General features: G+C 45.7%; 1 protein-coding gene across 9 annotated transcripts in view; it reads right to left on the bottom strand.

Annotated features, from left to right (window-relative positions):
* Positions 1–16,966, bottom strand: part of HCN4 (hyperpolarization activated cyclic nucleotide gated potassium channel 4) — a 156,311-nt gene that overhangs the window by 78,208 nt on the left and 61,137 nt on the right. For all 9 annotated transcript variants that reach the window (XM_038184865.2, XM_038184864.2, XM_072043372.1 and 6 more), the window contains one exon: positions 2,395–2,818. In XM_038184865.2, the coding sequence (XP_038040793.1) occupies positions 2,395–2,818 (424 nt within the window). The remainder of the gene's footprint in view (positions 1–2,394; positions 2,819–16,966) is intronic.

The following is a 16,966-nucleotide window of genomic DNA, read 5'->3' as shown; positions in this document are numbered from 1 at the left end:
CTGTTTTACAGCATTGCAGCCCTAGAGAAGGCTGCTCCCTCCTCACTGCAGGGTGAGTGATAAATTCATGCAGAGCATAGCCAATTGCAGGGGGAGAAACAGAAAGGCTCTCTCAACTCAGGAAGTGACCACTCATCCCTGTACTCACTCAGAGTGACACTAATGCACAGATGCAATGTTCACATAGGAGGCAGAGCAAGGAGACTGACATCTCTGCGCACACTGCATCCTCCTCCCCTCCTCGAACAGGACTCGGCGTCTCAGCAGTAGGTACAAGCGAGGAGCTAAGTTCCCCGTGGCAGCAGTGATTGCTCCAAGAACTGTCAGCGTGGTTCCAGGGAGCACAACAGCTTCCTCCCACACAGAGATGAAGCAGCACTTCTCTTACCCATCTCCTTGGTGCTTTGTAGCATGCACTGCACCGACGGCAAGGGATTGCCCCTTCTCTCTGCTTCTCTCCCTCATTCAAGAAGGTGGAAAACCTCCTAGTGCCACACTCTCTCTGGGAAACTGCTGCTTGGGTCGAGCCCTGTTTGAAAAAAGACTATCGTGTTTGCTCTGCTGGGCTCTGCAATGCATAACAGAGTCTGCATTGCAGTCTCCAACTGCAATCCAACACCATCTGTCCCTTCCACTTGCAGCACTGCATCACTCCAGGGAGTCTGCTTTTCAGGAGGGATCCAGAGCGTGCCCAGCTATGCTGTCCCCTGGTGCCCAGCACAGCCAGCAGAAGGGCAGAATGCCCCACCCCAATCTGCAGTACGAGACTGGAACCACCACGGGCTGCTCAGTGAAACCCTGTGAGAAGCAAGACAGGGAGAGGATGCTGAATTGCTTCCTGTTCACTATGTTTTTAAAAGAAAATCAGTGCACTTAACAGCAATTATATTTAACTCCTCTTCAACCACCTTATGGAAAGGAAGTCAAGTAGCAGAGGTGCGCAAGTGCTGAGCCCTACACCCCCATGACTATGGAAATCAGCATCAAGGAGCTACGTTGGCATCAACCTAAGACGCCAACTCCCTTTTCCTGAGTGTCAGAGAAGCAAGGCAATCAGGGGACAAGACAAGAGACCTGGAGATACTTCATTGCTCAGCCCTGTCTCCGAGCTACTGAGCCACACCAGGAAAGACATTTCTGCTTTATTGGTCTCCATCTCTCAGTGCACATCCCGTCTGTCTGTGCTATGAAGCAAAGTAACCTAGTAGTGAATTCTTCAGGGCTGTAGCTGTCTCTCCCTATGCATCTGTACAGCACCTAGCACAATGTCATCCCAAACTTCAGCAAGGCGTTGTGCTCTGCTCTAAGTGAAACATTCACAAATCATAAGGCTATGAAGATGAAGCCCGAGATTTGTAAGGTATGCACCAATGCTCTCCCTCTGAGCCCGTGATGCTGGGAGGAGGAAGCAGTTCACCTCTGTCGTGAATTAGTGTTCTGACAGCTCGGTGCAATCTAGCCATGACTTGCATGGCTGCTTTCCCTTCACATTCCCAGGAGCACACTCTGCATTAGATCATGTTCTGCATCAGCCTCTGCTCCAAAGCAGAGGAGAAGGAATGGGGAAGAAGATGAAATTGCCTTGACCAGCTTTCATTGTCCTGAAAATATGCTACTGACATGTGGAGAAAGCTGCAGGGAGCTTTCTCTCTGCTTTGGAGAGCACAGAGACAGGAAAAAATAACTAATTTTCGAGCTACTTGTAAGGTTGTGGCTTCACTCACAGTAAGCCTGACAACTCGCCCTGCACATTGCAGCTCCCCTGAGAACAGCACAGGATACTGGGGCTCTTGCTTTTCACCAGACCATTATGTTTTTAAACGGACCCTATTTGTCTGCAAAATGTTCTTCTTTCCTCTTCCCCTTAACATCATGTCAGAGAATTTAGAAAGCAAAAAGGTTATAAATATATAACCAAGCCATTTATTCAGGAGCTAAGCATGTAGAAGTTGCTTGGGTAAATAAATGCCGCAGGTTCTGCAAATCAGCTGTCTCTAGACCCTTCCTCTGCACCATCTCTGGACCCCCTGGGGCTCTGAGAGGGCAAGACCACACTGTCTGCATAACTGCTCCCCGCACAGACAGCTCTGGCTTCACACTGCCTGCAGCAGACCCAAGTGCACTTGCTCCCCACTTAACCCATGCATCCCCTCCCCAGAGCACACGCAGTACGACCCTGAAGGAGATAGCAGAGTCTCAAGTGACTGTGCAACAGCAAGCTGACGGCCCTCTTGGGAACCTGCTAAAAGCAAAGCATTACACTCAAGACACAATCTTTAGCATTCGCACTGGAATAAAGTGGGAGAATGGGCATTCAATCCAAGCACTGTTGTGTAATACCAGCATAAGCGGAGAAAAGATTTAGGATGCAAGTGCACCGCAGGCTCTGCTCACCTCCTCCCACTGATGAATGTAGCGGATGAGCCGGGAGAGCCGCAGGAGCCGCAGGAGGCTGAGGATCTTAGTGAAGCGCACGATGCGCAGCGCCCGGGCTGTCTTGTACACTTCAGAGTCAATGCGGGTTTCAACAATCAGGAAGATGTAGTCAACGGGGATGGAGGAGATAAAATCCACCACAAACCAGCTCTTCAGGTACTTCATCTTGATCCGCTGTGGGTCTAGGATGATTTCCGTGTTGTCCTCCACCACGATGCCTGTTCGGAAGTTGAGGACAAGGTCGATGAGGAAGAACGTGTCCGAAACCACATTGAAGACAATCCACGGGGTAGTGTTTTCATCCTTGAAGAAAGTGATGCCCACAGGGATGATGATCAGGTTCCCTACCATCAGCAGCAGCATGGTCAAATCCCAATAAAACCTGGACAGCAAGACAGAGACACGTGAGATCAGCTATGGAGTGGGAGACCAGGGAGTCCACATCAACAGAAGTGATATGCTTTATACATCTCTCCTGTCACTCGTTACCTAAGCTTTGCTAGGCTGCCTGATGTTTTCCCAATGCACAAGCGGCTAACATAATTAAGTGCTTAATAGCACAGGGGCACTCATCTTCGGGCTGAGAGGGTTCAGAGAGGAATTGAGTATGTGGCTGGACGTGCTCCCTGGAAAACTTTGACTGGGCCTTCAGGGCCACCAAGAAGACAGAGGTATTTGAAGTTACTGCAGTGACTGCTATGAAAAGGGACAGAACAAGTATCTGGAAGGGCTCAGAGTCAGCACATCAATAAAGCCATTTGGGGTCACAGTCATCAGGCTTGCTCCTACTGTCTGATCCTCCTTTGCAAGCAGCCAGCACTGGTAGCATTGGGATCAGGACAGAACTAGGAACGGCCGTGTTTGGTTTAGCTCTCTTGTTGAACCAAGCTTACACTGAGCCTGCACTTGGTTCACACTCTATAGACTCCTCTGCTGTACAGAAATGATCAATAAAGCTCAGAGTCATGCGCCTGGAAATTATCTATTTCATTTCTAAAGTAAGCAACAACAACATTTAACTACTGTGTCATAAAGCACAGTCTCCAAGAAACTTATCTTCACTTCAGCGACAAGTCAATATTATCCAGCAGGCCTTACAACAACACTCGTTTTCATTCTTGAAGGCACACACAGCCTAAATACAGTTCCTAATTTATTTGTTTGGGCTTTTTAAAGATTTTCCCCAGGTTCTAGTGCAAACAATACACAGTCACATGATGATGCTGCGACTTAACCAGGGTGAGGACTGAATTTTTTTCTGAATCTCATACTTTGATGAGGAGTCTCACAAAGGACCCTCAGTGCCCAACACTGGTGCTCCAATCCCCGCCAAATGTTTCACTCGTAGAGATGTCAATGCGCTGTAGTCTCACAATACCAAGATTTCATCAGCTCTACATCGTATACTACAGGGCTGTTACTGTTACACTGTGAGGTATCATAAATAATTTACATCCGCATGCACTTGTCACAGCAAATGGACAAAGTGCACAGAACAAACCGATTATCGGCTTCGGTTGCTTATACCTGAAGATGAGGCATTCAGAAAGCTGCTGTGGCTCTTCTAGTCCGTCACACCAATTAGCACAGTGTTTATATTCTTCTTATTATTAACCTCTTGAGTACCAAATAAACCTAACTCCCTTGACTATAAAAAGGCAACAGAAAACTAACAGGACTCAAACAGAAGGGAGAGAATTGTGCCTTCCTTTAAAGCAGATCACCACAATACCAGTGACGTCAATGGAGTGACTCTGGATTCCCAATGATGCAGTGAAGGAAACTGCTGGGTTTGCCAAAAAAGGGCATCCCCATGCTGCTTGTCCATCTGTCTGACCAACTACAGTCAAAATCATGGAAATGTTTTAGAAAAAAAATGGATTTGCCTCAAAGTTCCTCAAAATCTAGGTTTGGTAAGAATTGTTCTGCCCAAGCCCGTGCTGCAGACCAGACTGAGCTGCTGCAGAACAATGTCGCTGTAGTGAAGCACCTCATGGATCTGTTAAACTCTCAGCAGCAAAATCAAAGGGTAGAAGATGACTCAAAAGCCCTGCCTGCGCAGATTCTCTCTCCTTGGTGAGAACCTAACACTCTGAAGCACCTCTGAACATACGATCCCAGCCATTACACATGGACAGACAGGGCCACAAACCAGCAGCCCGCAATTCTCAGAAACATTCAGCAGAGGCTGATGGCAACCGGCTTTTTTGTAAGCCAAGTTATCCACTAACGAGGTTTCTGAAACCATCTCCTTGTTCTCAAGGTGCCATGCCCCTGCAGGCAAAGTATCATAGTACAGAAGTACAGGAGGTGCTGGTAGACACTCAGCCATGAGATAGGTCCATGTGCTTCTGAGAGCAAGGCTCTGTCAGACAACAATATGCATTAATACTTTATAAATCCATGTTGCAGTCTTCCTTATTAAGGGCCTGAGATGATGCTGCATCTTTCCTAGTCAATTAATCTAGATAATCGCACAATAGCAGGAAGTCTGGAAGCAGTGTGTACGTTATTACTGAAAATAAATAACCTCCCAGCCATCTTTAATTTGCCTACAGGGGATACAGGAGGAAATATGCACAAAGAAAATTATTTTTCCCAAGTTTCAAATTAATGGCATGAGACAGATGTGGCCAGACACGCACAGATGCAAAGGTAAGTGGCTTTCCTCAGAGATCTTTGGATTTTCCTGCCTCTTATGTCTGCATTAGCTGGTGATTTCAGTACTAAGCGGCAAGTGGGGACGATGACTGCGTTGGCCAGGACTGCTCACCGTTCCAGTGAGCTCTACACACACAACCCCAGTAAAATGCTTTCTGTCTGACTGCTGCCCTGGTCTCTTGTAGTCAGGCACGGTCATACCACAGTCAGTTGTCCTGCATCCTGAGCTGCAAGGTGGTGTGCACAGTATTCCAGCACAGCCAATTCACCTGCCTTTACAACATGAACTTCCTAGAAGTTAAAATTTAACTCTTAGGATTCCACAGTTCCTGCACATTGAATCGACATGGAAGTACGATCTGCTCAGGGTGGCATTGGTGGATTTACACTGAACAGATTCTCAGGGACTGTAGCACCTCAGAGGTCTAGTACCATCCATGTGTCATTTTGTATTTACACTGAGGAACACTTTTCACTCCCTGTAAATTATCGGCCAGAATGAGTAACAGTGCATGCGATGTATGTAAGGGCAAGCACCAGCTATTAATAACCCATGTTTTCTGTATTTCTGCGCTTCCTTTCACCCAGGGATTCCACAGAGCTGACGGTGATGAAATTGGCTCCGCTGCACCCATGAGAGGCAGAGTTATTATCCCTGTCTTGCCAAAAGAGAAGCCACGTGGCAAAATTGAGAGAATGGGATTTGTCCACTGAAGTCTGAGGCTAAGCAAGGGCTACAACCTGAACTTGATTCTTGAGTCTCACCAGACTGGAAATTATTCTTATGGCTTGACAAAGGGTCTAACAGAGATTTGTATCATTGGCGTCTTTCTCTGATATCCTGTCTCCTCTCCTCTCTTCCTATTTTCAAGAGCCTACATAAAAAATTAATAAATATGAATGTATTGTTTTATTATAGCTGACTTAGTGCAACTGAGTAGCTCCCAGCATGGGGAACAGCCAGCACTACATAAAACAGATGCCTTGTTCGAACACACTTGGTTTCAGTACTACATCCTAGTTCTATGCCACTTCTTGGAGCTGAAAATCACATTTTACCATGCACTGCTACCTTTGAATGGTTAATTCCAAATATATTATTTAGTTCTAACAGAATGTGTATGAGAATTAGTGTGAGCAAAAACAATTCAAGAGTATATGCTTGTTGAACATATTTGGTGTCATGCAGTTCATTTGATACAAGGAACGCTTCATAGGTACTAGTTTGTGGGCTTTGACGAGCAAGTTGGATCAGCTTTCCATTCTGTCTAGTGCATAATTTAACAGCAGGCAAGGAATGTGGCTTTCAGATGTAATTTTTCTGTTAAATAAACCTTGATCTTTCAAAACAATTCTATGGTGCAGTATAACCATTTCTAGTGCATGAGCTCAGGAGGGATAGTGAGCACTGGACTGAAAATAACAAACTGCAGGGGTCAGCCTGGTCAGCATCGCTGCGTCAGTCCTGCATTCACGAACCGCTCCTGAACAGGGCACATTTGTGGCCTTAACTTCTGTTCTCCTTGCTTGGTAGCACTTGCACTGTCAAGAGAAAATAGACTTGGGCAACCTCACCTCTAAATTAACAAAGCTTTTTGGATGTTTTCAGCTTCTGCTGTAAGGCAGCCAACTCGGGGTTGAGCTGAGGAGCTGCCTGACAGTGCACAGAAAGGAAGCAAAAATAAAAAGGCATCTAACTACAAATGCCAGGGAGCCAGGATATCCTCACCGGTGATGAATTTAGCTCAGACACCGTGTCAAACCTTCCTAACCTTACAAGAGCACATCTTTAATGAACATATCCCGCTAATACCAAAACCAAAGACAAATCCAATTGCTCTACCAAGCCCAGGCAGGCGCAGTGCCTCAGTGCTGACTCAAGAAACAGAGTGCCACCTACTGAGTCACCAAAGCCATCTCGATCCTCCGCTTTGCATGGGGAGGAATGGCCGTGGTATTTCTTTAAAGAGCTGATGAAAATCTGCCCTCTTCTGCAGAGTGGCAGCTCCCTTCCCCCTCCGGACTGCATGTTGAATTATACACTGCTGTGCTCACCAGCAACTATCCTGACAGGAAAGAGGCCACACTTTAATTCCCAGGGCTGCTAGTCAGGCTAGAAATAGAAATCATCTTTTGTAAAGAGCATTAGCGGATGTCAGCGTGGCTGGTGGGAGGAAAGTGTACTCCAGAAAGCAGCCATTCACATAGGTAACAGCACAGACGGGAGAGGGGAAAGCAAAAGGAGCTGGAAGAGCTCCTTCCCTGTCTCTGGAAGCATTACTTCTTCCAGATACGAGTAGGCGTATTTCTACTGGAGAGTTACAAAGTTTGCATTATTCACAGAGATAATAGCAAGAATGTGGTGATTCATTGCTCCTAAACACACCAAAGGATACTTAACCAGCTACTGAGTCCAAGAATTCACTTGCTAGAAGTGAATTTATTTATAGTGATTTATTCAAATACCTGTGCACTTGAAAACCTCTTTGAAATGAATACCCACCAAAAAAAAAAAATCAAATTACTTACATAAATTGTCTGTGTGCTGTATAATGGGAAACGAGAAGGGGAACCTATTTAAAGAGTAAGACAAACAGTTTTAATTCCTTCTGACCAACCTATGCAAATAATCTGTATCCTCTGCCATCCTGAGTAAAACCCCTGAGAGCGCCAAGAATTAGCCATGCACTAAGACAGCACGAAGGAAAGGGCTCTGCTGTGCCCCAGCCTCCTGCAGAATTCCCCGGCCTTCTGCTCCGGCAGTGCTGGCTGCTTCTTCAGGCAGAGCCGGCTGCTGATCTGAACTGTTCGTCTTCCCTTTGGACTTAGTCGCCACAGCGATAATGATGCCTCAGCTGGGTACGGAGGAGTAAGGGGCACCACTGAGTTACGCAGATGGGATACAAGTCTGCACTTTCCCATCAGGAGTACGACTATTAGCTAGTCGAGAATTTGCAGTGCTTACACAAGCAGGTGTATGAATAGGGATATCTCACAGAACAGCACCCGCTACAAAGGAGGTGTATGCCTTGGGGCACTTTTGTTCCATCCAGATTTCTGAAAACTCATGTACTGCCTTTGACAAATTTTTCATAGAATTCAACTGTCAGTTTTACTTCAGGCAAGCTATTTTCTAAGGTCTCAGTTTCTCCTTTCACTTAGATTATCTCCAGTCTACATAATTGCTCACCTAATCCCCTCTGAACACCGCAGAATTCCATGCCGTGTTTGGAGTTTAACACACATGCTCATATTGTCATCTTCAGATATAATTACTGGATTTTGGTGAGTGGAAAATTAAGAAAGCTATTGCTTATGCAATAGTTTGAAATGGCATTTGCAGTCCAAGCAAGGTAACACATTAGCTTTTTTACTGCTTCTCTATCATCAATTTTTAAATCTAACACTTCTCTATTAAACAATAATCAACAGCCTGCACTTTTCAAAGTTATGTCCACACACTAATTAAATCCCAGCAGACCTATGAAGGCATTATCATCCTACGTTATCAATAGAAAGACTGTAAGATACCAAAGATTTAAGCAACATATTCAGAACTAGCATGTAGAAAATATGGATGCCTAGTTTCCGAAGAGGTTTCCAGTTATGGTATATCCTGTAATTTGCGGTAACAGCAAAGGGGAAATTTCCATTCTCCTTCATTGTAGAAATAAACATACACATTACTTAGTGGTATTTTTATTCCAGTTCTAATACTTGACAATTTGCAAACAACACGTTTGAAGCATTGATGCATTTACCCTATTATAACAGAACACATTATGAATTATTCCCTTTCTTTGACTTACAAAGCATAATGCATTACATTAATATCAGTTAGCCTAAATTATTAGTTCTGTGATAATACCTACGATACACCCACTCTATTGTCAGGCTTCTTGAAGAGATGAAGATTTGCAGTATGGATGCTGTTATAGGAGGACTCCAAAGACTGGAGGACAAGTAAAGCAGCCCTTAGGCCAGGGGCAGGCTACCAGGGAAGGCGTTTGTCTGTGCCACACTGCAGCACAATGCTCTGAGTGAAGGAGGAGTTGGGGGGCTGCTGGTACAGCCCCTGCTGCTAGCGCCCAGTGGCCTCTGGAGCCGCCAGAGCAGACCACGGGCGGCTTTCTTCTTGCTGGCACAAGTCTTAGACCTTGTGTTTTCCACTGCCTCTAGACAAAAACTGCAAAATTTGATGTGAGCTCGTTAGCAGGGGAGTGGCCTTTTTCTTCAAGCATTAGCTAAGAAGAAACAGCACAGCCGGCACCTTGCACAGAGAAATCTCACTCCCTGCGGCTCTTGGTGGCTGTGACACCCAGCACTGAACTGGGAGATGCCAGAGTAGGCACACAAAACAGATTTGCCAAGAGAGAGGCATTTCTACAGCCTCCATCTGGTACCACCGGTCACTTTAAAACAGGCTTTGTGAATCAGCCCGAGCAGGCAGCCCTGCCGCTCTGTGACTGCGTCAGAACAACTTCATTCCCTTCCTTGTTTTTCTGTCTCAGAACCCCCGAGCGCTTTTTCATCCTTGCACTGAAATGCACCAGTCATGAACCAGAGCCACACTACGAAAAGTACTGTTCAAGAATGCAAAAAAAATGGAATCCTGCTCCAAAACCTGCTGACACACCTTCTCATAAGTGTTTTAACATTCAAATTTAACTTTGTATCATCTGCTCCCCTAATCTGAGGGAGTTTAAGTGGCTTGGCTAGGACAACAGCACTCCAACCACTAGATAGTGCTATCTTTCACTCAAGTTCCTCCAAATGCCATACGGTGTGTGTGAACTACACAGCAAGTGGCATCACTAAGCTCGGTTTCATGCAGACCTAACAAACCTTGCAGGGTGTTGTTTCATTACAGCCTGAGGCATGTCAGGACAGAGGAGTTCATGAGGCTGCAGTGCTGCCGCCTGGCTTGCACACATTCTGGTATAATGATAACTTCTGGGCATCTAATCTGTAAAGTCAACATCTACCACCTAATCCTGCAGCATGCTTAATAGAAATTGTACAAGCATTTTCAAGAGTTTTGTGTGCAATCTGCCATTCAATAAATGCAAATGTATTGGAACACTTACACCTACTCCTTGGCCTGCAGACATACTGTATCACACAGAAACAATATGCTCCTGCATTTCATTTCCAACAATGCTGAAACACAAACATGTCACAAGAACAAGAAAAGCCACAGTGGATTCTGCTCAAAGTAGTCAACTGACCTGAACTGAAGCTGCCTTCCTGCCTGCAGATACCTGCCTAACAAATTAAGTGGTATTTTAAATCCGCATTTAGAATCCAGTCTCCTCAGAAAGGTAAAAATGCGCAGACAGAAACAGAGGTAACCACAAGAGACCTTGTTTGTTCTGGCTCTAAATTTGGAGTACACGGGCCAATACAGCAAACCTCCTATTTCCAACTAAAAACAGCATTGGTGATACTTTCTCATCTGTCTGGACACAGCTATTATTACTAGCTCATGGAGAATTCCCCTGTAATGAGCTGCAAAAGCAGTGAGATTTTTGTGCGTATTAACTGTTGGCAAGCTTATTCCTTCTCTTCCTTGAAGGCCTGAAGGAAGAACGTTTACATACCAGACCTAGACAATTTATTGTTCTCATAGCACTGTTGCCCAGGAGGAGGTGATCAAAGATACAAATTGTTATGCAGGGGGAATTCATCGCCAGGAGTGGCTGGAGGTACCACTGGGAAGTTAATACAGTACAGATTCCGTGGGAAATTTATACATATGAGCTTTCTGTAGATGGAAACCAGCCCAGTGCAGCTGCTGGCAAACCAGGCTCTAACCTGTTGGATGGGCTCCTCTCCCGGCTGCAGGTACATGAGATCATTTCAGCCTCCCCAATGAGGGGAGGTGCAGGCAGAATACACAGCGGCTGCTGGTGCTCTGGGATTACCTCCTACACAGCCACATCACTGCACGAGATGTGCTCTTCTCCATCCCATGTCCTTCTCATCAAACTTCACCAGAAGGAACCTGCACCACCACATTCCCCCCAGAGTTAAAACTTAAGTACAATTTTCTATTTGTAGCATTTAACCAAAACTGCAGAAACCCTTGCGCTCATGGCAGACAGCCTAAACCAGAGCTTAACCCTTTCTTCACATCCCACTCTACTGCACTTTTAAGTATGTTGATTCCCCCTCCTCAGCCCCACATGCCAAATCCCAAAGGTTTTCAAGGTGTTAGATGTGTATTGATTTCACAGAGCTCCCTAGTATACATTATGCATGAGACTGACATGCTAAGGGCCTGGCGATACCACGTTGTTTGATCTTCTGAAATCTCTCACTTGTATGAATATGGAAAAGTTCCTCTTTGTTTGCTGTCCATTGATCCAGACGTTGACCCTTCCCTGTGTGCATTTATCTCTGATGATTTAATAATGAAAAAGACCAATAAACGGAGGAAAGGAATGAAGCCCCTTTAGGAGGACCTATTGCCACGGAAACATGCCATATGTTGTTGTTGCAGGGAATGGACAGATCAATAAGGGCTGCAGCTTCCAAGTCACCATGAATGTGTTGTGGAATGTAAAGGACTAAAGCAGAAAGACATGCACAAATTGTGGCATTATGAAGTTCAGACTCTGGCCCACATCCAAGGTCTAGCATGACTCAAATTCAAATGGTTGGGCAGTCTGTCTCAAACGGATCTGCACTAGGGCGCTCCGAGTTGTCTCAAAATGCAGGAATACTGGGCCAAAGTTTTAATTTGTACCCAAGCAGATGAAGGAAGGGGCTGTGTCTTATTTCAGAGTGCTCAGGCTGCCATTTCTTGGAGACATACAGGTAGACATCTCAAAGCCCACTTCTCTGGATCTTATCTTCCACACTTACTTGCCAGAGTATAAACAGCAACTCACACTGGATTCGGTGCTGCAGGCGCAGACTTTGCATATACAGAGACGATACAGATGGCTGCACACATACCTGTTCAGAGTAAACACTGCAGCAAGAGTGGCAGAGAACATACGACACCAACTGAGCTAACACACATCTTCCACCAACTTAGCATCCTGCTGAGTTACAGGGATGACAGGCTGGCCTGTTAACTGTTTTGCAGTGCCATAGCTCCCTTGACATAATATGAGTCTACTTGAGATGAGGATGTCAGTCTCACCACCAGGAACCCAAATTTACTAAAATTAAACGCTAAAATAGGGCAGAGAGATTACGTGAGTCACATATCTATCAGAATCACAGAAACACAGTTTAGAAATTGGAGGACAGTGGAGGGAACACTGCTCTTTCTGCTAGCTGCTATTTTGCATTGGATAGACAAATTCATGTCCACATGCTCTGTGGTAGTCCACAAAGAGGTGACAACCGCATGCAGCAAACAGTTAAGTCATCTGCCAGTCTGAGAAAAAGACTTCTAGCCACCCGAGATGCTAAAAATGTCCCTCCTAGGTATTGCTATGCTACAGCTTGGTGCTGGTTAGAAATCACAATTCCAGTCCATTCTGCCCAAACGGAAAGCAGGGTGAAACTCAAGGTCTCTTCTGATATCATTCCCAAGCTCTCACAGAGGCTCCTGGGGACATTTGGGGCACCCACCATAACCTTTGAAGCATGCACCATCACGGTAATCATCTCCACAACACCTTACAGTGGGCTTAAGGAGCCTTAGAAACAACTTTATGTGCAGTTTGGCTCAGTAGCTGGTCATTTACATCCAATTTCAATGAAAGACCAGCGAACAGAGCTGTTGCTCAGATGCATGAAGCAATTTACACAATGAAACATATCTCAGCCTGCCTGCAGTATGATGCACACGTGTTCTCTCACGTGCTTTCTTCAACATCTAAAGTTATCAGGATATATGGCTGGGACAAGCAACAGCATCTGCCAGACATGGGCACCTGCGCACGCTTACCCCTTTGCCTCTGTGCCAGCCGTGGATGTGCCACAAGGGTCCAGGGTAAAAAAATCGATCATTTTTTTACTTGCTGAGTGGCAAGATGGAAATCCAAAACACTGCCAGAGAAAGGTAATAGAAAGTGGTTTGGTTTTGGTTTTGGTTTGTTCTGTGGTCTGTTTGAATGCTCATGTTCAGATCTGTGTTACTCTGACGTCCCAAAGCTTCCTAAACCACATGCTCACCAAGGAGAGAGAAAGCCAGAGTGACAGAACATGTTCCCTGCAGGTAGCTTTTGTCCCTGAAAAGGACACTTTACCACAGACCTTGTGGTTATGCAGCACAGGGAGAAGCAGCCTTGGAAGAGAGTTCACTCTGAACTCACACTGCCAAGTCAAATGCCTTCTTTGACAAGTATTGCTTCTTGGTCAAAACCACTTTGGCCAGCACAGACGACAATTCTGGTGCAAATTTTCTGCCTACTCTGTGACCAAAATTATGGCTTCAAGTGTTACAGGCTGAGAAAATGCCAAATGAGAAACGTGCAAGAGCTCTCTTCCATGGGGAAGAGTAGATGGGGCGGAGGGGAATAAGACACGTTAAAGGGTAAGGAGGCAGTGACTAGGTGTGTTTCAGTTTCACAGGCAGAAAACATTTTTCCTTCCTAACTCCTTCTGGCTGCTAATATCAGACTCTTGTTTGCATTGAGTTATTTGGGCTGGAGTAGAGAAAAATGAATCCTCAAAAAGACTAATGCTGCTGGGACTTTGGGGCTCCTCGGGTATCCAACACCCCAGACAAGAGATGAATGACCTTCTAAAAATGCAACAGTTAAGAAAAAAAAAAACAAGTCCAGTAGCCTCTGATTATTTTAGGTCTCAGCAGAAGCATATTGTGCAAAGGCTCTGCTTATCTAAGGCATCCACGTGAATCCACTATCCCCTCCAAACGTCGGGTGCTGAATTAATTACTGCATGTACTGAAGCAGTACATAGCACACAGGGGATCTTCGCCTTTTGGTCTCTGAACACTTCGTGGCAGGGGCCCAGGTCTCACCATCAGCATCTGCCAGCCAGGGAAACTGAGGCACAGAGCAGCAGCCACTTTTTCTGGGCCTCCCTCACACAGAGGTCCACAAAAGAAGGGAGGACAGAGGCCAGGAATCCCAACATCCACTCCAGGGTCTTAAGGGCACTCAGATCAACTCAGGACTTAGCACTTGAGATCCACAGAAAGGCAGTTCCTCACACAAGGAGCCTCTGTGCTCCAAAGCCCTTTTCAGTGTCATAGAAACATTTACTCATTGTCTGTTCCTGACTTTCGACCTTTGATAGAGAGGGCACGTCCTTGTTGCATGGTGGGGATCCTCCATCAAAGTTCTAATCCAGGCTGCAGGTCTCAGTGACCCACACAGCCCTCTCTCTGCACCATTTCGTTCCAGCCAAGAGACCTCTCTGAGCAAGTTGTCACTGCAGCCCCCTTTTTCCTCGCCATTCAGAACGCCCACTCCAATCAATGGGAGCTTGCATAATCACTCTTCTTAAAATCACACAAAGCAGGCAAACACTGGTTGTAAAACACAGCAGCTTGCTGTAACTCTACCATAACATCGAGTGCTCCTCCAATATATGTAGTACTTTTCTGCCAGAGGCATCCAGACAAATAGTGATGGGCACCATTAAAAAATGCTTAGATAAATCTTTTCCAGTATGGGCTGGGCTTGATCTGCTCTATTTAAGTCAGTGGAACACAGCCATTGAGCCCTGGGGGAGCAAGTGCCAGCCCTAAATCATTTCTTTGATTAATTGTTCTTGGGAAGGAAGAATTCATTAAGCATTCAGCTCAGCAATTAGAAATAAATATATTTTTAGAATGAACAACCTGCCAGAAACAAGTTGTTTTAGAAAGATACTCAGATTGATGCAGCCCATTTCCCATCAATGCACACCGAGGAGGCTTCAGCCTGCCAGGTCCCGTCCTAAGCCAAAGGAACGTTGCAGAAGGGAGCACAGCCCCGTTCCCTAGAACTAGTTGTGTGTCTGCACAAGTCCAGTTCACATCCTGTGAGCAACTCTAGGACATGATGTCGTTTCTCTGTATACTAGTTTTCCAGACATAAAATGGGAATAAATATCCTTGCTATTTCACAGAAATATTACAAAGCTACCTCTACGAACAGCTGGGACAGTGCAGATTTGACAGTGATGAAAAACCAGAAGAAAAAAAAACACCTGTCAGACATGCAACACAGTGAAAGTGAAGTAACAATCCCTTTAGAGCTGTTTGGACATATAAACAACCCATTTCCCACAGAATTCAGGTGTAACTGTAACACGCAAATAGCTTTGTTGACACACTAAACAATTACCAGACAAACAGAGGGACAAGTACCTGTGCCAAGCCAGTGACAGCTGAGCGCTTTCCTGTCTGTTTAAGGTGCAGACCCAACAACAAATGAGGTGTAAATGTATATTTTAAACCTACCTGATTCTGTCAATCACTACAAGTTCTGAATCCGCCTACAAATAAGCTCATAGCCCTTGGCAACATGCAAAAGTGTTAAGAAAACAAAAGAGGAGCAAGAAGCAGGTCTCTCCATTCTTTCAGTGTCTGCCCACCCAGCCCTGTGCTGCTGCAGACATGGGCAGCGATTGCCAGTGGTGGTGCTCCTGAAGGAGGCCCAGTGCTGCAAGGCAGGGGCTCACCTCCCAGCTCCAGCAGCAGGCCTTGGTGAGGACAGGGTCTGTTCACCCCCAAAGCCCGGAGAAGAGCGTGCAAGTGAGAGCAATGGCACTTGGTGCACACCACAGCCCCCTCCCCAGTCTTGGAGGATGTACTTCAGGTCCTGAGGCTGCAAGAAGAGACCCCCAAAGGACCTAAACCTGCTCTGTTGGAAGTTACAACCACAAAGACCATCCCAAGCTTCAAACTGTTGTGTCTTAAAAGGAAAGACATATCTTATCCTTTGCTTTCAGTGCCTGGAGGCAAGTCTGTTCCCTGCCCTGTTTTGGGTACCTATGATGGCAGCAATGTCTCAATGAATTCCAGCTTTTTCAAAAAGCAATCTAAGAACATATTCTCAAAGGCCTTCTTCTCTGAGACATGAAATACACCTGTAGTTTTTTACTTCTATGCATGCAGACTGGAGTTTCAAGGCCGCTGTAGCAGGTGCTGGCCTTTGATTTCAGCAGGAGCAGGGATGTGCTCGGGTATTGTGTAAATTAGCCAGGAACTTGTGTATTTCAGTAACGCTTGATTAGGTGAATTCTATGTTTATTTTTGTTGTTGTGGTGGTGGTGGTTTTTTTTCTTTTAATTTTTAGTTAATGCAGTGCTGTTTAAGAAAGCTTAGTAGTAGGGCTAGGGTTTTCCTCACCATTCTTTAGAATTCATCCCACCAGAAGTATATGCGCTATGACTCAGCCCAGCTGGCTGGCACTCAGCAGATCACAGAAAGGCTGTGCAAGAGAAGTAAAAAGATGGTTCTGCCATGAGGGAACCTAGGAGGATGCTCAGCAAGTCACTCAAAACAACATCCTTGGCCCTCCCTGGTCCCACTGGAGCAGAGGTGCCCAAGAACATGGGAGGATCTGGATCTTCCACTCTCTGATCCTCCTCTGTCACGCAGAGAGAATGCAGTCCCCAGTTCAGGAGGTTCCTGGAAACTACAAAGCCCTCGTGTGCTACAGTGGTGGGGCTGCGTAACTGCCTTGGCAGGTGAGCTTAAACTGAGCACCAGCAGTCGTTAAGCTACCTGTTCTCTGAAATTTTCCATTCAGCTGCCCTGAAGTTGCTTCAAAAGTTCAAAATTCAAACTAAATCCCCACCACTTTCAATTCTGAAGCCTTTCCTAGATTCTTTCTCTTTGTGCTCAGAAGCCAGAGCAGAAGGTCTTTCCACTGGAGTCCAGGCAAAGCAGGGGGCAGATTAGCTCTGCTCTCAAGTATATCCAAAAACATTTTAGCCCATTAGATATGCGATT

Source organism: Anas platyrhynchos, chromosome 11, assembly GCF_047663525.1.
Source record: "Anas platyrhynchos isolate ZD024472 breed Pekin duck chromosome 11, IASCAAS_PekinDuck_T2T, whole genome shotgun sequence".
Classification (NCBI taxonomy): domain Eukaryota; kingdom Metazoa; phylum Chordata; class Aves; order Anseriformes; family Anatidae; genus Anas; species Anas platyrhynchos.
The sequence above is the reverse complement of the archived record's forward strand: the minus strand, read 5'-3'. Positions and strand labels throughout refer to the sequence as shown.